At 44.6% G+C, this 22,353-nt stretch overlaps 1 protein-coding gene across 1 annotated transcript; it reads right to left on the bottom strand.

Moving 5' to 3' along the window:
* Positions 1–602: 602 nt before the first annotated feature.
* alx4a (ALX homeobox 4a) lies at positions 603–21,178 on the bottom strand. Its single transcript, XM_008281357.1, has 4 exons — positions 20,624–21,178; positions 9,085–9,404; positions 5,255–5,383; positions 603–4,271 (listed from the first exon to the last, which is right to left on the bottom strand). Exons 1-4 carry the CDS (start codon positions 20,973–20,975, stop codon positions 3,951–3,953), a joined length of 1,122 nt encoding a protein of 373 aa, XP_008279579.1. The 5' UTR covers positions 20,976–21,178; the 3' UTR covers positions 603–3,950.
* Positions 21,179–22,353: the final 1,175 nt, after the last annotated feature.

Here is a 22,353-nt window from a genome sequence, read left to right as displayed (position 1 = left end):
TAACTTCTTTTTTTTTTCCCATTTGAGTGAAGCGGGAGGAAGATGAAGTGAGACGTTTGCTGTTTTTTCGTCTGCCTTTAGTTGAACGTGTGAGCGTCCGGAGCCGAGCCTCGGCCCGTCCGCTGCTCCCTCCAGCCTGTCACCTGTTGTTAATATACGCTGCCTAATCCACCCTGTTCAATGTCAGCAGTTCAAAAGGGCGCAGTTCGTATTTTTGTCAACTTCAATTAGTGTGATACTCTTGTGGGTTGTGAGATCTCGTTTCAGAACTCGTGTCCCTTCAAAGGCACTGAAATGCGCGGGGATTTCACAATGCGACTACAGCGATGACACAACGTTTTGGCAGGACGGAGCCAATTCACTGGTTTTTTAACAACCTCAGACAACTTCTTTGCTCGCGGTGGCCAACCAGCGTCTGTAGCCGATGCCTTGGAAGGCGTCTCCTGAGCCTCGCAGTGACTCGAATGATCTCAAAATAGTAGAACAGCTGTCCTGATGTGATGGTGATCTTTCCTGCGTAATATTCGGTGTACTGAGAAGCTGCGGCGTTACCTGCACCCCTCTCATCAAGCACGAAACAGAAATTAATCCCGAAATCCAAATTGCAATAACTTATTGAACTTTAATCACACAAACCGTAACACAAGCACGAGTAAATTCATACTCTCATTTCAAAAGACAGCTTAAAGCCACACAAACATTAAAAAAACTTTAAAAGAATTACATGTCAAAGGAGAAACGATGTTCAAACACATCGCTGGAAATACAATTATAACGTACATCACCAAATTTAAGAAAACGATAAACTCAAAAACGTGATAAATTGCCTCAAAAATTAAACAGAGCATCAAATTAGTAAGAGTCTTCTGACACTTCAATCATTTCTGCATGCACAAAACTGTACACGCACACAACAGCACACATATAACACCTAGTTACTCCTTTACTGATTGCCTGACTTCAGTAGTATTAGAAAATGAAAAAAAGTGGACAATGACATCATCACTCGAGAGTTTTTTTTTTTGTTTGTTTTTTTTTAATTGTAAAGCTGGTCTTGTGAGAACAGTCCTGGTGATGCTGGGGCTGGTGACTCCAGGGGTTTTAAGGGGCGCATTCATGGTTTCTGAAAGCTGAAGATCAGAATCTGAGAACAATGAACCTTAAATGTGCAGAAGACACTGAAAACAGTCGGTTTGTCGTCTGTGAACCTGAGCAGCTCGATGTCGGACAGACGGTCCCGTCCATCCTGACACACAATCCTGCAGCCCTCAGCCTCCACATAGCTCAGCGTTAATTAAAAAGCCTTCCTGGGTCGGCCGTGCGGCTGCGCTTCGGGCCCGTCGGCTGCAGCTTTGGCCTGGTGGACGCAGGCGAAGGGAGAGGCACAGTGCAATGTGTGTGTGTGATGGGGGGATGAATCTTTGAAAGCAGAGCCATGACAGCTGAGAGGGAAGCATGTGTGAGGCATGTTTGTTTTGCATTTACCCCCTGAGCGCAGCTGTGTGCACTGTCCTTTTCCCAGAACACCGGAACACAGCAGACGCCCTCACAGCTCGCCCTCCGTCCAACCCCTCGGCCGGAGCACAGGGGGCCCCATGTTCACATTCGCAAGGATACCCTCTCGGTGCCGAGACGTGTCCTCTGTGTGTGCACATGCCTGGCGTTTGGGCCGGGGAGTGAAAACTGGATGTGATTTGGGTGACTTGGGGGTGATCTGCTCTGCTGACAGATCGTAGCCTGCTCCTTGCTTCTCTTAGGAGGACAGTGAATGTGGTTCAGTTTAAGGAATTAGCAATGGTTGCTCTGCCTCAAGGTGTACTCCACGGTATCGGGTTCTGTGACCACGGAGCTCTGTGTTGTGCTTTAGGCCTGAATCCGGCTCAGCAAACAAAGGAAAACGTGCACAACCTCACGGCACCGCAGTGGTAAACCTCATCTGCTGTTTCCGTCACTAACGGATGTTGTATAAACCCTGATGAAGCTGAACGGGGAGCAGAGGCTGTAGAAAGAGTGGAAACAGGGAGGATGATTCATCTCCTTGCTTTATCTCGGTATGTTAGTAATTTTACAAAAAAATCGGGCCAAAAACGTGAATGATTTTGGGCCCTGGCTTTTGTCTCTACGCTGAAAATCAGGTACAAAATCACTGCGTGTATTTTCCTTCAGGCTTTAACCGATTTAACTGGGAACCTTTTAGTGTTTTTAGATTCTGGGGGACTTGGTGGAAAACTGTTTGGGCCCCTGTAGCCGGTACCGCTCACCACACAGGACAGACTTATTACATGCCAGGAGACAGAGTTTTCCACATGGCAGCTGTTGTTTTATAATATAAAGTCCAACATGTAAACTTTCGGGCTACATGTTGACTCGTGGCCTTTCTGAAACCGTGATTACAGAATAATGCAGAACCCGGTTAATATTGCACTCTGGTGCTGCCGGTCAGCTGAACTCACTCACACACGGTGGATCTGGGAGTTTTCCAGGAGTGAAGCTTTACTCTTTCTCTGCTGCTACCTCTGAAACTCCCTCGAGACGTGGAAGTCGTTACTGTGGAGAACAGAAGCATGTTCCTTGTGGTCTTACGGGACTTGAGTGTCTGAAGATGGAGGATGAAGCTGATAGTTTCTTCTGCTTGCTGCCCTGAATCGTCCATGGAGCCACATTAAAACCTTAAAGACACTGATGGAGGTTCCTCTGCATTCATCTGAAATGATGACAAACAGAGAGGGAACACCAGGACGTGTGTGCCGGTGCTGCTTCTGGACCGCTGAGGTTCTACAGCCAAACACAGCCGTGCTGAAGTCCAGAGAAGGCTGTTGAACACTGACATCCTTTCAGTGTCAACACACTCCGTGTAATCTCCACCGGCCGTCTCTGTTTCAAAAGAGGCTTCTGCTGGTTTCTCTGTTATTGCTGGCGGTCTGACTGACTGGTAGGCACTTCTCTCTCTGAAACCTGTGAGACTCGGAGCGCAAAGGGCCACAGCCATGTCCACTTGGAGCCTTTCCTCCTGAAAACAGAGCTGCGTCTGTTTGGAGGTTGGCGCTCCCAGGCTCTCCAGCCCTGAGAGCAGCAGGCCTGCTGGGCGCCTCTCATACTCCCACACACCACTTCCTCCTCCATCTCCTGCTCTCTCTCTCTCTGGGCATCGGCGGGTCCAGGCAGGTGGATCTTAAAGCAAACCACTTTCCGTCTGTTTGGCTTGTAAATGCTAGAGGGCAGAACCACTTCTAAGTTCTGTAGCTTCTGAAATACACACCCGGAGTTGTTTATTTTACCGTTTGGGAACGAGCAGCGTCTCCATGTGACGGACGCGCTGGACGCTTCTCTGAGGCTTTATCTTCACACCAGCATGACTTAAGCTAAACACGTGCTAACGCTGACAAATCTCCGGCTTCGAGTAATACGTAGGTGGCGTGAAATAACAAAATCTGAATTCTTTTTTTTGTTTTTTTTAGTTTTAAGGACGCCTGCTGAACTATTTGTAAAATCAAAACCCACCAATAAAATGACTGGAGGGAGAAAAAAACAACAACACTTTAAATTTAAATAACAAGGTAAGAATAAAACAGCACCAGACACTGAAAGCACTGTACAAACAGAATTCTCCGTCCTTTAGCAAATAAGTGCATGGATTTGTTTGAAATAATTAAACTTTTCTTCAGTACTACGGCACCTCCTGCTCCACAGCATCGCCTCCCACCAGGCGTCCACGGAGCTCCGCCGGCTGCTTTCTCCCACCAGAGGCTCCGACAAACACGGCGCCGCTTGTTCTGCCAAATCTTTTTTTTCTTTTTTCTTTTTCTTTACATAATCTTTTTATTGCAGCATTTTTGAAGGTAGTCACTGTTGCCTTTAGAGTTCTGATTTTAGTGCCTCCTCAACCCGCACTGGGTTTGTTTAGACGTTTGAGGCGCCCCCCGCCCCCCCATCCAGCACGGATCAGCACATCATGTGGCCCAGGATATGGCTGCACTGTGCTCTTTGGCTTTCATGCGCAGAGCGGCGATGCTGGAGGACTTGCGGTCCGGGTCCATGTTGAGATCGTACGTGTTGATGCCTGTGGCCATGCCGGGGGATCCTCCGAACAGGCTGCCCATGTGGGCTTGTCCCATGTGGCCTCCGGGACTCGGTACGCCCAGAAAATCGGACACCCCGCTGGCAGAGTGGGGGTGAGGCGTCATGCAGGGAGTCACGGTGTCGCAGGGCACCACGCAGCCCGGCACGGGAGACGCCGCACTGCTGCCGCCGATCCAGGAAGGGTTCTGAATCTGGAGGTTAGAGGGGGACAGAATGGTGGCATTTAGCCTCACTGGGTAGTTCTGATGTTTTCATTTACTCTTTGAACCCCAAAACCAGCCGGTGGGTTCAGCAGGCACGATATCATTAATACAAATCACCAAACTTGTACCATTTATCAGCCTGAAACTAAAAACAGGAAGAACTGTTGGATTTTCAGCTTCACTGAGGATGTTAAACGGATCATCCTGGACGTACGGTTTAGTCAGAACACGCCAAAATCTAAACTCAAAGTCATGACGTTTAATCAAAATCACTTTATTCTAAATGTCCTATTTAAAACTTAAACTGCTTCTCTAATAAGATTTTGTAAAAAACAAAGAATTCTGTGCTTTGTCCTTCATGACTCAGCTGCAGTCACATGATGGAAACAAACTTAAAATTTAAATTGTAAAATATCTAAAGTAGTATCAGCAAAACATGTTGGACGAGTTAGAAACTAAACAAAGATGTCGCTGTAATCCTCTAAAAAAGAACAAAAAAGAAAAAAAAACATTTCCAGCAGATAAATTCAGAAAAAAACACAAACTGTTGTTTTTAGACTTCACTGCCTTTTTATGAATCAGACATCATGCAGTATGTTTATCAGTGACATATGGAGGTGCTGTTAGTCAGAATCTAGTTCTTTATCATCTCTAAGTAGCTGCTCATCAAACAGTTATTACCTTTTTTTCTTTACTCTCAACAGAAAGCAAACATTTCTCCATAAATGTTGAACTATTCCTTTAAAAGCAACCACTGGGTTTTTTCTTTTATTGCTGCCACCTGCATCAACTTTTTTTTTTTTTTTGACAAAACGGAAAGCAATTAAATGTAAATTTTATTGCAGCCTGAATCGTTTCCAGTCTGCAGGAGAAATGACTGAAGTAGAAGCAAAAGAAATCTATTTTTAAGAACACGTTTGGGTTTTGCCGACAGCAGACTGAGGTGTTGTGTTGCGGTTCTGGTCGTGTACCTGTGCGTAGCTCTCAGGACGCGTGAGGATCGGCAGGTCGTAGGCCGTTGAGAAGTGTGTCCGGACCTGCTGCATCTGACCGAAGCGCTCCCTCTTCCTCCACTTGGCTCTTCGGTTCTGGAACCACACCTGCAGATTAAAACCGTTTGATGAAAGTCGCAGCAACGTTTCCCATTTTATCCAAGAAAACAGCTTTCATCTGGCTCGACGTCTGCGCCCGACATGAAGGGGGAGTTCTGGGAGGCCTGAATCCTGAACGGGACCTTTCTCTGCACATCTAAAGGAAATTCTTCTCTGTAGATACTCATCTAAGCTTCCCTTTCAAATGGGAAAATGAAACCGATGCAGTTCTGCTGAATATCACAAATATTATGTGCGGCGCATAAAAAAGAGAAAAAAATCTCCTTTAAAAACACGAGTGTGAACAAGAACTCAGAAGTTTTCTGAGTTTTAACTGAAAGAGGAAACGTCTGCAGCCGTCACGTGTAAATAAAATCTTTTTTTATTTGTTGTCCGACAGGAACGGAGAGTTTTTTGATTTCTGTCGTCATTTTGGTGTTTAAATCCGGCGCCTTGAGAGCATTAGTGTGTTTAAGTTACCGTCAGAGTAAAAGGAACCTGAACACGACCATCTCTGTTGGACGCTGGATGCCACGCTCGCCTTCAAAACCTCACGTCTAAATGTGCCATGTGATCTCCATCTAACTTCCAGCGTGGACCGATTGAAAAAATATATATTAAAAAAAAAACAGCGACAAAAACGTTTCTGTCTGACGTGTTTCTGATACGATATCTCGTATTTCCTGTATCTGCTCTCCGCTCAGATGCTTCCCTATAAATCTAAGGAGGCGATATAGGAAATTGAAAAGTGAGATGGGATTATAAGCAGGGTTTGTTTGCATTTTCCTTTTTAATTTCCTGAAGCCTAAAACTCGTGGCTTTGAGATGCTGTCTCCGTCTAAATTAAAGAAGCACACAGAGCGGAGGAGGTAATCCCCGTTTCCTTGATGTTTTCATACATCTTCCTCCGCCGTCTGATCCCCGACCCAGAACCAGATCGCTCGCTCTCTAACAAAGGTCGCTTTACCATCATTACGGTAATTACACATTAGCGCACGTCGGTGAGGTATTGTCGTGGAAAACTGCAGATATGGTCACGATCCACGGTGTCGCCAGCAGCTCTCATCTGCTTCGGTCTTTGTGCCAAGTCTGTTGGCGATTATACGGGGAGAACATATTTTTGTGTTGCACACACTGCGTCGTGACAGTAATTGGTAAAGACCTTGACAGCTTAAGTAGCTGGTGGACTTTCAATGAGGCTTTATTTATGTTACAGCCCCAGAGAGAAAGAGCAGAGAAGCGGCGAGCCGGCCTCAGCAGGAGAGCTGTACGGGGCTGAGAACACTTTGAAGTGAGAGAGCGGCTCAGAGGATTGATAACCCGCCTCTGCTGTCACTCATGTCAGCTTCCAAACCAAAGTAGAACCAAATCCGAGGCTTGAGCCTGGCTCCGGTTTTCCAACACCCCCAAAGCGCTCGTAATATCGGCCAAACACCTCTGACCAGAGCCGCCGTCCCTTAAATCTAAGTTCTCTTTTCTTCCAAAGTCCTCCGCCTCGTTATTTCTAATTTCCAGAGTTGATTAGAGGTAAGCTGAGGACACTAGTGGATGAGACAGAAAGACGAATATCACAGGACTGGATTCCAGCTTTTATGTTTTTCTGTAGGTGTTGCACCCAAACAGGGCCGCTGTCCTTGTTTATTAGTGTGAAGCTGTTTTTAGTGTCAAAAACCTGCTTTAAAAGCTTTAATATCGTCCATGTCTAGATGTGTGTTTAACTGATTTCTGTTGACTGAAGCTTCTTGAATTAATATTTAATCTATAAAACGACAGTTTTTCTTTCATATCTTCATGGTGCTTCAAATTGTTCTAACAAAATAAAAAACCTTTTGCATCACGTCAGACGAATGTTCTTGTGACTAAAGAGCTGAAACCGTTTTAGATGTTTGCATGTAAAATTACTTAAATCGTAAATTAATTATTAGCTGCAGATTTTTATTCTGTTGTCCAAATACTACACGTGTACGCCTGATGTCCAGTCTGAGTGCATTAAAGCCTTGTTTAAAATGCTCTCGGTGACCATGGTGGTCATAAAAACTTATTCCTGCAGCTCAGGACTGAACCTCTGTTTGTCTCCTCTGAGCTCCAGCTGGTCGGATCAGGTTCTTCCTGTAACTGGTTAAATCTATAAACGAGTTTGGACGCCTGCGTTCGGTGAACTCCATCAGATGCCGTCTCGGCTCTCTGGACTAACGGGAGAGCAAATCTGAGAGATGAGATGCTATTGAAGCCCGTGACCCTGTGACCCCCGACCTTCCCATGTAGTGTATGTATGACTCAGATCTGGACCTGGTCTCTTCCTTTGAAACCCTGAGACTAAAAAAGCAAACAACTCCGAGCCTTCATGTTGTTTAAAGTCTCCTGGTTTTGTTTTTTTTAACGTCACTCTCAGGCACTTTTTAGTTTTATGTATAAAACAAAAAATTCTTGCAAGTTTTAAAGGTTTTGTTTTTATCAGTGGTGCACCTTTTTTTTTTTTTCCTCCAGATGCTGAATTGATGAACTGTGAGCTCTTGTGCGTGTGAATGACCTGAACAGAGCACAGAGCCCCGTTCTCTGACTGACAAGGCATCTCGTGTCTTTTATCTTTTCAACTTGAGTGTTTAAGAGGGCCGCAGGGAGGCCGAGGGCTGTAAAGCTGCATCCATCTGAGGCGGGCAGGTCTGTGATAGCACGAGCAGCAGAGCCCAGCAGAGCGGCATACCTTCAGAGACCCGGGCTTGAGTTATGGCCCCGTGGCTGCACAGACTTCCTGACTTTCACCGTGGAGCTTTCGCCGGTCGCCCAACCAGCTCCATCACGTAGAAGATGGGCTTTAATCGAGCCCTCATCTCAACCCGCCACACGTCAAACACGTCAGCCGCAGCTATTGAATCTGTGCATCGATTTAGCAAAAACTGAATCGATTTGGTCAAAATAGACGTGACTTGAAATATCCACGGCCGACTTTCCCAAAGCCGACGGGAGGGGTTTCACACCTACCCTGGAGACCACAGCGGGGACACATTCTTGTCTGAACAGGATGTTAATGAAAGAAAAACAGAGAAAATCCCGGGGCTTTGCTGGTCATACACCACACACAGGCGCGGTGCAGACATGGCGGAGGGCTCGTTCTCCGTTCGCCGGCGCTGGAATTCGTGACCTGTTTGTATGCTAATGGGGTAGGAGGGCCGGAGAGACGCTGTGGAAGTCGGGCTGGACGGATACCAGCAGAAATGAGCTCACAAATTCAAGAAACGAAACAGTTTGGGTCCATAGAAAGAAAAAAAAAGCCAGTGAGAGGATCAAATGGAAGCAGAGCGGAGTCGAGCGGGTTTCCTCATATGTTGATGAAAGTCTGCTCTCCTAAAACGGCACATATGAGGCCCAGGCAGCTCCAACCTCAGCCCCCTGGGCCCCTTGGCCTCTGCTAGCTCCCACTCCCCCACGCTCTCCCCCGACTCCCACATTACCAGATAAATCTCTCATGTTGTTCTGTGAGTGACGTTATCTCTGCAGAGCGGCAGATGCTGAAGGATCCATGAGGCTGTGTTGTTTAAGCGCTGCTCTGTGTGATGGAGAGCTGCTTTCTAACTTATTGATAGCACCGGCATGTGGCTGCATGCGGCTGCTGCCCTGATTAGACCGCTGCTGTGATTGGAAACGCTGTGTTGTGCTTCTTTTTAGATCTATCAGCTGTTGGAGTGGAGCTGCTGAGTGTCCTGCGTTACCTGCACTCGGGCTTCAGTCAGGTCGGTCCTCAGCGCCAGCTGCTCTCGAGCGTAAACATCAGGATAGTGTGTTTTCTGGAACACCTTCTCCAGCTCCTCCAGCTGGTAGCTCGTGAAGGTGGTGCGGTTGCGTCTCTTCTTGCCTTTGTTGCTCTCGCCACCGTCAGCCTTGTCCATGGGGCTCGCTAAGTCACTGCCCGGCGGCCGATCGGAGGCCGCCTTGACGCCCTGATCCTTCACAGCCAGGTATCTGCCGTCCATCCCAGGTGGGTCAGAGTCGGGGCCCAAATCAGAGTCAGTCAGACCTGAACTGTCTTTACCTGCAGAGGTGAGAAGAAGGTGAAACAAACCAGAGTTAGGAGAGATTTTATTCGGGTTAAAGGGACGGAGTCCAAACAGCTTTTTGTAATTGAAGACGAATGTGAAAATAAAGCAAATCAGCGAGAAGTCGCTTCATGATGTCGAGCAAAAAGAGATTGTTAGAATCTGGCCGTTATAGACACATCTGTCACTTCCAGTGGACAGGATATAAAAGTAAAATAAGATAAATGTGTGTTTAATGCATTTTGTCCTGCTGCCATTCTTCAAGATTTAAGGCTGCGATGTGCAGGTAACTGATGGGAGTCATGTGTGGATCCTCCAAGCGAATCAGACAATAAGGGGAAAGCCGTTAATATTCGGACTTCAAAGGTTCCCTTCTTTTGGCGCCGTGTTTGGAGCAGTAAAACCGGGTTTTGGCGGTTTGTTTTTACAACGCTTTGTTAGAAAAGCTTTTGGTTAAACAGAGTTTTAGGACTATACATCTCACATATCCATAACTACTGGATATAAATGCTGCCGTACTGCTGTGGTCTCGCTCAGCTTTCTAGAATTATCTGGATTATAAATCCAACAGGTCCCGCTCAGAACCACACCGATTAAAACTCTTTCTGATCTGAGAATAATTAAATATTGTTCTCCTACAATATTTGCCACTGGGGACGATCATTGTTCATTTTGTCAGCACCATCCGCAGCCAAACAAATAAAACTGATTGTGCCTGTATTCGAGCAGAACTCCAGCGTCCCGTCACTTGGCTCTGGCAGCGCCGATGATTTATTTGTCGGGTCAACGCAGTAACTCACGGCCTCTGATAGGGTGGAACAAAGGAATTTCTCGGTCCTTGTGGGGAAATTCTGTGACAATTGTGAAATGTGTTGGTGCGCCTTGCTGAGCATGTGCGAGGCTGTGTTTGTCTATCGCGCTGCGTAATTGATGGTCTGGATCACTGGCTGCTTACAGGATCCAGTTGTAGTTCGTAGATCATCCGCTGAGAACAGACACCCTGGCCATAATTTGACACTGACAGAAAGTTGCCGATTTTTTACGGCGTGCCCTCCTCAACCATCAGCGCAATCCACTCGCACATAAACACACACCAACACACACACACACACACACACACTCTCTCAGATGCTGTTCATCAGACCTGCATGTGGCTGCAGTCTGTCATGCGGCTGCAGAGTCACCTGGCAGCGCGACCGTCGAAGTATAAATCGCCGTGGAACACTTTAGTCATGCAAACCCTGATAAAGATCTTTGCAGCTCTCGTTCTTTCTCAATCACACACACATTCGCTTCCTTCAAGGCTGCAGTTTAACTGTTAAACCTCAGGCAGCTCTCTGATCATAAATTTCCACGGCCGTGTTTGTGCCAGTGTGCTCGTCTGAGCTGGGAGCTCTGCTGCTGCTGCTGCTGCTGCTGCTGCCCGTCGCTCAGCTAACCCATGTGCAACTTTTGATTAATGCACATTCCCATTGTGGGGGATGTGTGCGCAGACCGTGGTTTCACGCTGCTTAATGGAAGCTGTCTCTCTCTGGGACTGGACTCAGAGCGCTGCTGCACCTTCCTGCTGCTCCGTATCATCTGAGGTGAAGTTATTTTCAGGGACGAGGACGTCTCTGCTCATCTGCTCGTCCAGCAATTTGTCAGGTTAGGACCAGGAGGTGTTTGTGTTCATGTGAGCTCCTCGTGCGATTCACAGCGCTCAGTCAGCACAAACACACACACACACACACACACACACACACGCTCTCGGTGACCCTCAGCTCACAGCCATGTTGGGTAATGTGCGACAAGGTGAGCTGAACTTGTCGGACACCGACTCTCTCTCTAGATGCGCTCCAGTGAGTCTTTCTGCTGCATCATTTACATCAACAGGATTTATGGATAAGCGACCGATTACGTTGCCGAGCTGCAGATCTAAAGATTAAAACTGTATTATTAAGGACAGCCTGGTTGGTGGTGTGTGTGTGTGTGTGTGTGTGTGTGTGACGCCTGTATGATGCTAAACATCATGTCTGTCCATAACTTCCTGTAACTTGTGGCTCCATCTTTAGAGAACTTTTATTTTATTCCCATTTCGTGACCTCTGACCTTCCTTTAAACTGCTGGTTTTTCTTTTCTCTTCAGGTGTAGAAGCACCCGACACATATGTGTTTATTACTGACTCTGTATTTAGAAACATAGTTTTCATCTGTTTTAAATCCTTTGTTGAAAATGTGTTTTGTTCATTATATATTTATATTATTTATTATTTTAATGCTTTGGCGGATGGAGGATGATTCTTTCCAGACGCACTGATGTCAGACCAGTTAAGACCCAATTCTAACTGCATCATTAAATATACACACTGGGTTTTTTTTTAAAGGATTTATCGAGAACTCAGAATTGTACGATGTAATTGTTTGGGCTGTTTGGTTATTGATAGCAGCACCAATATAACATCCAACTGTCAGTTCTGATCATAAAAATTCTTATTTTTCATCGTGCTTATTTTATAAACGCATGAACAAACTGCACTTTTCTTGCAGGCAAAGCACCAGAAATAAACGCAAAAGTAGCGTGAAATTCAGTGTTCGGCACCTGACAGTTTTTAACATGGACCCATTTCAGTTTGTGGACTGAAACAGAACCGACGTTTGATGCTCTCGTCTGCTAACACATCATGTTTTTATGCGCTCTGACTGAAGCCGTCCTCCGAGCAGCTGCACATGCATCCGTTGTCAAATAAAGCCGCCGCACTGATTTTATTTTACTTTATTCAGCTTTGCGGGACGAGGATAAAACCCGTCTGAATCCTGCAGTATGTTCCCGACGCCTCGTGTATCAGAGCAGATTGAGTTCAGCGTCGACAGCGAGGCTCAGGTTCCTCCCATGTTTGTCTAACAGAGCTGGACTCGGACCGAGGAGCTGAGTTCTGGTGGCGGATCGCTCGCTGGGGGTCTAATTCCTGCAACATTTCCTCACCGCTCATGACTAACGCGTCCTGTTGAGTTTGAAGGGAGTAAATGTGTTTTATCCCAACATAAATACTATAGAGTTATTTAATCATATTTCCCTGGCCGGCACCCACAGTCCCCACAAAGCCAGAGCTGTCGGGCTGTTTGAATCATGGGGCCTTCCCCTGATCAAAGGCACTTGTTTATACGGCATCACTGATGTTTTTTTGGCAGGAGCAGGATATTGTGACAGTCTCGTGCTTGTTATCCGTGCGATGTGCTGCTTTCCAGCTCTGCCCAAGGTGAACGAGAGCGAGCGCGCCCTCCTGCAGGGAAAGCCATATGTACGAGGCACACGAGAAGGTCTCGCTGCAAACAATGCTCGTCAGGATACCATCTTCTTGGAAAGAGGCAGAGGGAGTGAAACATATGCTACATCAAACCCTCTGTCACTCTGCTCACCAGTGCAAAGAGCTTCTTCACTATTTCAGCTCACACCTGCACTACTGCATGTGCAACACGTCCCAACAGCGATCCAGCAAACTCACAAACCCATCTTTCTTTCTTTCTTTCTTTTTTTTAAGTTGAAAATGCCATGCAAAATGTTTTTAGTTGCAACCACAGAATGTTCTATTTTCACTGCAGTGGATCCAACAGTCCGCATCTGTTCCAATTACTGTGCTCAGCGAAGACAGACGGGTCTGCAGCTCAGCGTGCAGAACACAGAGAAAGTTCTGCAGAGATTAAAACACGCTCTGGATCGAGCTGAGCATTAATTTCCATGTAAATATTTCCACCAGACTCCACAATGACACCAGTTTATATACAAGTCTGAATTTACACGACACAACAATTCAGAGTTTAATTCTGATGTGTTTGTATCAGATATGTCTCACACGATTATTACATCGAGGCCTCGTCGGCGAGCATACGACGTTCTTGTGGGTTCAGCACGGACAGCTATTAATTCACAGCTGAAAACGAGGGGGCAACATCAAAGTGTGATTTAAGTGGCTGTAAAGCGACAGGGCACCTTCCCTGCCTCTTTATGGACTGGGATGACGAGGGTCAGCTCACGGTGTTAAGAGGAAACACTATAAATTACACACCACACAGTGACCAGGAGAGATTAACAACAGCTCGACCTGCAGGAACAAAAAAATCTGAAGTGGAGAGAAACAGTAGAGGAGGAGATGAAAAAAGAGCTGGAACGAGTATATTTTAAGTGTTTTTTTTCCTTTCTTTCCCTGTTTGTTTTAAAGACTTACAGCTGGGATGTAACATGGAGCTTTGAAAAGTGGATTAGTCTCGCTTCGATGACAGAGGCGGGCTGAGACGCTGATACTCTGTAGGACGGACAATCGAACCGGGCCAGCAGTGATATATGTGAAGTTATTTTAAGATGCTCTTTGGTTTTACCTCGACTGTGACTCTATAAAAGGACGGATCACAAATCACCAAACAACAAAAAAAATCAGAGTAGATGCCGAGTGTTGAGCTTAAACGTCTTCACTCCACAACGTTCGAGTAAAATTCAAATTCACAAACAAAACGTGTAATTAGTTAACGAAGAGTGATGAATGGATAAAGATTCTAGCAGCTAAACGCAGTCCGTAGAGCAGCTAACGGGTCAGAACTGGAGCCGCAAGAGACGTCGTGATAGCTGCAGAAGACCAACAAGCTGCAGCTCAGTGTGGTGGCAGCAGATAGATCTGAGCAGGACAGTCAGCTCAGGGCGGCATAAAGAGTTCAAAGAGTTGTTTTCTGTCGTTAAAAGTGAATTCATCTCAATGAGCTACAACTGTTTTGGTTTTTTATTGATCAGAATGAGCCTTTAATAGATTATTATCGTCATTATTCTTGTGATAAATGACAGCGTATGATGTAACACAGACGGTGTGATCTCTAGATAAAAACTTATTTTAAGGTTAAAGCTTTAAGGACTTTTTGCTGATGATATTTTTGTTCTTAATTTGATTGCACGTCTGTGTTTTAGCTCCTTGGTGGCAGCAGTCAGACGCTGTAATGCAACACAGATATATTATCATTCAGTATTATGTTGAATCTGCTCTCAGATGTTTGTTGCTTTGGATAAAAGCGTCTGAGAAATGAATTTATAAAACGGTATCACTACTCCACTGCAGACTGTTGCTCCTCCGACAGCCAGGCAGGACGTCATCGTTCATTTAAGTTTCTTGCAAAGCGACAAAGATCCACGTTGACTCTCTTTTAGCTCTGATTTTGGTCTCCACCCTGTTAGCTGTTAAACGCTTCACTACGTTCCTCGGCTGCTTTCTAACTTTGTCTGTCTGCTGCTTTGTGTTGTTTCGTTTGGTGCATCGTGGGTCTTTAGCTTCTTACCGGGAAAAAAAAACAGAACGCTGCCTCCTTTTGGTTCACTCTGTGAACTCAGTGACCCGAAACATAGAAGTTGTGGACCAGACAATCAAAGAAGGAGCTAATTTAGGGGCTGACTCTGGTTTGGTCACCACACATGACCTCCTTCACGTCGTCGTGTTGCGTTCACACACTCAGGATGTGTTTCGTCCATCACTGCTGAAGATGGAAGTTTCTCTGAATCTCTATTCTTGAAATCTGACCTTGTCTCCTTTGGAAATAACATGACTATGAATAGCTCTGCTCGCTCGGTGTCATGTCAGGTGCAGCCACCAGAACATCATGGTGGGACAACACACACACACACACACACACACACACACATATTGACATTTTTACACCACTGCTGTGATTTGGAAACGATCGACGCGTCCCACAGAGAGAACTGCAGAAAACATCAGCACATTCCAGTTTTTTTTTTTCCTTAAAGCTTTGGTGAGCATGCGACAGGTAGCGGTTCTCCGTAGAACCCAACTCCTCTGATCAGACCGATGGTCCAGCTCAGCAGACTGCAAAATTCAGACAGTGAAAAAAAAAAAAGAAAAGAAAAATCCCATAAAGCCAGAGGCTGATAAATCACCTCTCACACACTCTTTGTCTTCCTCGCACTCTCCCCCTCTGAGTCTCGCTCCCTCCCACCAGCTCGCTTCCAAATGTTTCCCCCAGACTTTGGAGCAAAACAGAGTTTCCTCCATCTTATGTTTTTGTTGTCTGATCGAAGCAGAACATTCCATCTGAGCGGGGAAACTTGCTCCAGTGCACTTTTGCATGCACGCACATAAAATGAAAAATACGTTGCTGGGAAACCGTCTGACGAACACGAACAATCACTTATTCCTACCGACTGAAAATCAGAATATCCACGCAGCAGTTTGGGAGCATGAAGTGCAGCTAGTTTCCACCAGCCGGCGTCCAAAATGCATCGGTCTTAGCAACGTGCCCTGCAGCACTTCTGGAGGTTTCTGGAACTCAGAGTCTGTCAGGTTCACAGGTGTGAATTAGAAATGCCTAATTATCCAACAAGTGCTCATTCACCAGCTGTAAACACTGACCCAACCGTGGAAATGTAAAGCTTTAGGACACCGTGACCAACCGAAACATAAAGTATTTTCGTGGGTCTACATTAAAACACAGTCTGTTCGTACCTAGTAAACGGTTAAACAAATAAAGAATGAAAACGTAAAATGGCGTCAGAGGAGGAATTTTAAATCGATTTTTACTTACTTACGCATGTTTGTAGTTGAAATATACGTTTAGATCCTGCTTTAAGCAGTCCGAGAGGTCGCTATTCAAGTTTTCAAAAGCCTTTAGAGTTTCAAAAACCATCTGGCCTTCAGTACGGAAACATTTCTGTCCTAAAAAAAAAAAAGGAAAAGCAGCAGCAGTAATTTTTGATTCGGTGAAGCCACGTGACTGAACACAAAGAGGCTGGAAAAATCCTGGAAAACCTTTGAAAATATCACGTAGAAATTTAAATCATTCGTCAAGATGAAATCACCTTAAATTCAACAGGTATAAAAAAAACAGACTGAGAGCCGACCCGCAGTCCAGCTTCCAAGTGTTCAGTTTACATGAAGCAGGGACGGAGAGACCAGAGGAAGTCCTGGACTTCATGAAGCCGTTCCTGCCCTGCTGCTCTCACTCGGCCATGCAAACTGAGCCTAATGTAAATTACCCTGCCAAACTTTAAGCTAAATGGTAAAATGATCCTGAGTCCTTGTCACCTCCACTCATGTCATTGACTTGCTGAAGTGTGCCTCGGTTGTCTGGCCGGCGTGGCTGGTTCCCATTACGGCCTGCTCGAACCAATCAGCGCAGACGGCCATTACGGGGCTCAAATGGTTGTGCTGGGTTAAAAATGGAGAAGGAACAAAAAAAAGATCTCACAAGGCACTGAAATGGCACCTGAATGCTGGGCCTAATGGAGATCATTTCTTTAACCACTTCTGTGGGTGTCTCGTGTTCACACTCGCAGGGCAGCGAAATAGAAACTAAAGACAGTTTAAACTGGAATAAACTGCAGCTTTCTTTTGTTGTTGTCTTCAAACGGCACCAGCAGCAGAGACGTCGATGCCCCGCACGTGTCCACAAAGTGACAAAAGGCCCGATCCTGTTGTAACGAGGCTCCAGACTGGAGCAACAACAGAGTTTGACTGAAGGCTGTAGTTAAACCTTAACGGCGTAAAACTCGAGTCTAATCCTGAATGTTGCAAAGTGCTCCGCTTTGACACCACAGAGCCTCAAATGGGGGTTTCGAATGGATTTTCTCTGCTTAGTGAGCGCGCTGGGAGGAACTCGGCCTCTTCTCCAAACAGATGAGGGGCAGGAAAGCCGAGCTAAAGGTCAGCAGACACTGAGAGGAGACACATCAAAAGAGGAAGAGTGTTGTCTCTGGAGGTTCAGAGACACGGAGGTGGCACGCTGAAGGCTACGGAGTGACTGAGTCCTCCCCAGGGCCCAATGCTTTTTAATAATGACATCACTCTTCTGTTTAGTTTTAAATATTGATTTATCTCTTTTCATATTATTTATTGGCCAGAGTGTCTGTTTTACACTTAAAAATTTTTCTGTGATGTAAAGTAAATTAATTTTGTTTGGTGAAACGTTTTCTTTCTTTCTTTTATATTTCAGTGTTTTTCTACATTTTGCCTCTGATGAGGGACAAAAGCTCGATGATCTTATGGACTTTGCTGCAGTGCTACAGATTAAAATACACAATTTGATGGAAAATAGCTGAAGCCTTCTCCATGATCAGCATATTTTTATTATTAAGTAGATTTTTCTGGTATGTTATCAGTACTTTACTTGAGTAGAAATCTGAATGTGGGATTTTTAGTAATACTGGAGTAGTTCACATCTACTTTTGCTCAGAGAAAGAGTTTGATCTCGTCCATTCTCTTCCAGTTCCAGCCAGTGTGATGCTGTCAGCTCTGAAAGCTGTCCATGCTCCAAGAGCTGCCTCGTTGATTTCATGTAACAGCATGATTGGCAGTGTGTTGAGTATGAACAACACAACTGTGTTTGTAGTGACTCTAATGTATGTAAATGTTTATTAGACAGTCGTGCTGTTTTCTATCAGCCAAAAATGTTCTCAGTTCGCCGGCAGCCTGCGCCTCAGACAGCTCCGAGACCTCTCATCACATCACCTTTGACTGAACGGATCAAGCCACAAATTATAACAACACAGCGAAATCTCTGACAATTTGAAACTACCCAGCCAGTGTGTAAAATACAGGTTTGATAAAAGAAATGAGCCAGGAAGTAAAATACTCCAGCATTTTCCAATAAAAACATCAGGAATCATTTATCATTTTTTTTCTCTTCAGCAGGCAAGTTCAGCATATTTTACTGCTGCCTTCAATTTATGTCCAGTCAGTCAGCGGCGTAGAAGTCAGTAAAAACCTCCAGTTAGTCAATAATCACAAGAAAAACAGCCTCCAGTGTCGAAACATTTTAGATCTAAATTTTAAAGACGTTTTTTCTTTATCCAGGCGTGAGGACGGGATGTTAGTTTGCGTGCGTAAAATGAAAGTCGCCAAACAAATGACGCACATTCCTCAGATGTAGAAGCAGAATCTCTGAAGAGCTAAAAAAAAAGGTTTTATCTCTGAGTGTCAAGTCGCTGTGAGCAGAGAAATAAAAGCAAACAGAGAGGTTTGACATCTGAGTCGTATTAATGTCAGCGCTGCTCTTGTCTGCAGCGCGGAGATGTTTTTTCCTTCTTCAGTGTGAATCCGGTCTTTGTGGATTTAAGTCGCTTCGTTGTAAAACTAGAATGTTTGACGACCGGCACGCACATATTTCACCTGGAAGGTCTGATGGTAAAAAAAAAAAAAAACGAAGAAAAAGATGTACAGAAGAGCAGAACAGAAATGGATTTTTTTTTGTCTTTTAAATAACAGTCGTGCGCAATGGATCAGGGAAAATAAGGATTTTTTTAAAAAGGAATTTGAGGATTCTGTTTGTTCAACTGCTTGTTTGTTTTTGAAAGATTTTTTATTTTTATTTTTAAAAACATTTTTCTTTTTTTCTTTCTGTCTTTACAGTTTACTCACACTCCCAGTGACTGCGGTTTATTTACAGCATAATAGATCTTTTTTTTTAAATTCCGTCTCCATGTACCGGATCTGTGTGGAGGTTAATGGCTAATAGAAACTTAACAGGCGGTTTAAAAGCCCCGTTTCAGTTTTTCAAAAGCTTGATCTCCTTTCCTGACATGATGAAGCTGTAAAAAAGATTTCAGGAGGCCGAAATCCAGAAACTATCAAAACATCCTGAAGCTACTTTCACTAAAAAGCCTGAGTGTGACGCTGATGTACGAGCAGCTGCTGCACATGACGGCCTTCCATCCAAAGACTATCTTATATTGTTTAATTCATATTTTATTCATATTTTTTGTAATGGAAGCTCTTTTTTATTGTTATACACCCACTATTTATTAGAGGTTTTTTGTTTGTTTGTTTTTTTAATGTGGCCTGAAATGGGATTTTGAACTTTCTATATTTGGCCTCAACGCACAGTTTTTTTTTTTTTAAAGTGAACCTTACTTTTTTAATATTTAGTTTTATACACACATGCTTTTAAAACTGATTAATTTTCAGGTATGCAGATAAAGTTTTATACACTCTCTATGTAAACACACACACACACACACACACACAGAATCCAGACAATAATGATTGTTTTACGCACATGTTCAGATTTTTGGTTTTCAGTTGAGTGTAAAAAAAATATATATATATATTCTGACTGAAGACTTTTGCAGAACCTGTTAAATCATATCAGTGTTTGATGTTTGATCCCAGAACACACACCGATGTGCTCCTAAACATTGACACACTCTCCTGATCTCTTTCTCTTTATTCTTGACCGGTTGTGAGTCAACAACGGACTCTGAGGCTGTAAATCCGGAGGCCTGACTGTCATGATATCAGTTCGGTTCTGGGATGCAGTTCAGGACAAACCAGCTGAATTCATTTTGTGTAATTTCCCAAAAGCTTGTTGCGCCTCTTTCTGGATGACACCTCTGGATTCTGGCGTTTTCATGATGCTATCATCTGTATTTCCTGTCAGAGAAAACGGTTTTCAGGTGGCGGAGGGAAAGAAAAAAAACAGGCAATAATGCCGTTTGAAAGCGGCCGCCTGACTAACGAGGGTCAAAGTTTTATTCACACCCTCATCATTCACCAATTACAGCTGCGCCCCTGCGCAATTAAATCTAATTGGAGCCAATCAGGCCGCGCAATGAAATGAAAATATTAACAGTTTGGAGCCCACTATTTGTGCCATCTGAAAACCTGTTAATTCAATTGTCCGACTCAGCTCCGATATTGAGGATTGTAATGCAGATTATCGCATTAAATGCGCCGTAATTTAATTTTGATGGCCAAAGAGACAATTTGATAGTCGGGTAGATTATGGCTCTTCTTCACCGTGTTACGCACAGAACTGCCGGCCCACGGCTTTGCGAGTCGGGACGTCTTGTGCAGCCTGCTGCTGGAGAAAAAGTTCGCTGATGCTTTTTACGCACGAAGGAAGTTTGACACGTTTCGGATGAAGAAGACAGAGCAAAGGAACTCAATCTGCACGACTGGCTGTCGAGAAACTGTCCCATCAGGCAGACTGACGGGACAGAACCGAGCTTCAGAGAGGTTCTGATCTGTGCCATTTGTGATCAAAACCTCCAAACGGAGCGATGACGGACAGGCTCCAAGCTCTAAGTCAGGCACAGAACTTACGCACTCGGACCAGAGGAGTCCTCCTGATGCTGAGTGACTTTCACTGCGCAGCCTGACTCTGACACTTCAGCAGATATTCACACGATAATCTCTCGTTCAACAATAAAAACACTCGTTAGGTTCGTGGAGCTCTCTGTCACTCACCATAGCACGGGATGAGCGCTCCGTTGTGTCCCCTCTCCTGGTGCAGTTTGTCCTCCTCGGGGGGTGTTTTGCAAGAAGACCTCTGCATGAAGAGGTGGTATTTGCTGAAAGTGCCTTGCCCAGCTGCGGCGGCATCCAATGACTGGCACTCCTGCTGGAAGGGGCTCCGGGACTTTTCTCCGTAAGCCTGACCTTTGTTGGGCAGGAAGGCAGTGGGGCTGTATTTGGTGTCAGTAGCTGGGAATGTCCTAAAGTGGTCCGTCTGGTGATCCCTACCTTGCGCAGCAGAGGGGCTATAATATGAATCCATGGATGTCATATCGCTGTATGAAACGCAGGTCTCCGCGTTCATGCCTAAAAAAAAGAGTGAAGGGGAGAACAAGACCAAACTTTTCTCTCTCTCTTTCTCTCTCTCTCTCTCTCTCTCTATTGGGGAAGGGAAGCGCAGGAGCCCCTTCCTCTCCTTCTACCTCGTTCAGATGAAAACACACACACACACTTTAACGCACACACACACATACATGCACGCACAGACTGCAGCCTACACCAGACCGCAGCTGGGTTTGGTTATAAAACGATTCAGATCTTTTCCAGGAACCACTGTCGTTGACCAAACACTCCGAACTCCCCCTCAGGTTTGAGGAGAGTTACACAAACTCCGTCTTTCCTCAGAGGAGGGGACCCAGATCTCCAGGCTTCGAGACCTCTCCCAAGTGATTATGCTGATGACATGAACGAGTTCGGTCGCTTATTTGCAAAAAAAAAAAAAAGAAGAAGAAGAAGAAAGGAAAAAAAAGTTAGTAAAAATAGGGGCGGGGGGCTTAACACATGACATTAATGTAATTTGGATATGAATGAGTGATGGCACTGGGGCGGAGAGGGCGCATTTTACGCTTCATTCGCAATGGTTCATCAAGGGCAAATCATCCACATTCAGCCCACTGTGTTCAGAATTCAGCTCTGTGGCTTCTGAATAAAACTGGGTGAAGCTGTAAAAGACATTTTAATGCCTTAAATATCACTGGAAACGAATTTTAGAGTCACTTGCGTGATTAATTTAATTTAATTTGTTTATTTCAGACCGAAAAGCACTTTGCAGTCAGAAACTCATTTGTGATTTTCAGATAAAATAGAATCTAGATCATAGAAGTAGGACTACAATATTATATCTGAGCTCCTCGTATCCAAAAACAACCTTACTTGAATTATTACTATTAATATTTTGCATCTACTTTTTAAAAATCATTATTATATTTATATTTTGTTTTTTGGTCCAGAAGAAACGCGCGCGCTGTCTGGAAATTATTCCCAAATTTCAAATCGCTCTCAGTCCGACACATGAGATGCTGATATTATTTTACAACCGCCTGTTTTCTGTCGTTTTTATTTGTAAAACCCTGTTTTCATATTTCTGTGGTTTTTCAAGGACGAAACTTGCTGCAGATTCTGGAAAAATGATGAAACATTTGACGTTACAGGATTCAGAGACGGTGCGTAAAAACGATGGTTCGTGTGTTTTCTGTGCGCCACAGACTTGATAACATTCAGATATATATTTAAAAAAACACTTTTATACGCCTTTTCTCTGATTCTTTGTTGAATCCTTCACCAGAGCAATAAACTCATTTTCCTGCACAATAACATACTGTTGGTTTATTCAAATCGAATCAAAAAAAGTCTTTGAAAAATCCCTTAAAAGCCTTTAAATCGCAAATTATTGAAAAAATTGA

This window comes from Stegastes partitus, unplaced genomic scaffold (assembly GCF_000690725.1).
Source record: "Stegastes partitus isolate 25-593 unplaced genomic scaffold, Stegastes_partitus-1.0.2 Scaffold232, whole genome shotgun sequence".
NCBI lineage: Eukaryota > Metazoa > Chordata > Actinopteri > Pomacentridae > Stegastes > Stegastes partitus.
This window is presented reverse-complemented; position numbering and strand designations above follow the sequence as displayed.

Bases quoted from the DNA above. Each gene is read 5' to 3' on its own strand.
- alx4a (XM_008281357.1), bottom strand. From the start codon at position 20,975: ATGAACGCGGAGACCTGCGTTTCATACAGCGATATGACATCCATGGAT. The intron at 5,384-9,084 runs GTAACGCAGGAC...TTTAATCTGCAG, and splicing joins TGACTGAAGCCCGAGTGCAG to GTGTGGTTCCAGAACCGAAG. The intron at 4,272-5,254 runs GTACACGACCAG...TCTAACCTCCAG, and splicing joins GTCCTGAGAGCTACGCACAG to ATTCAGAACCCTTCCTGGAT.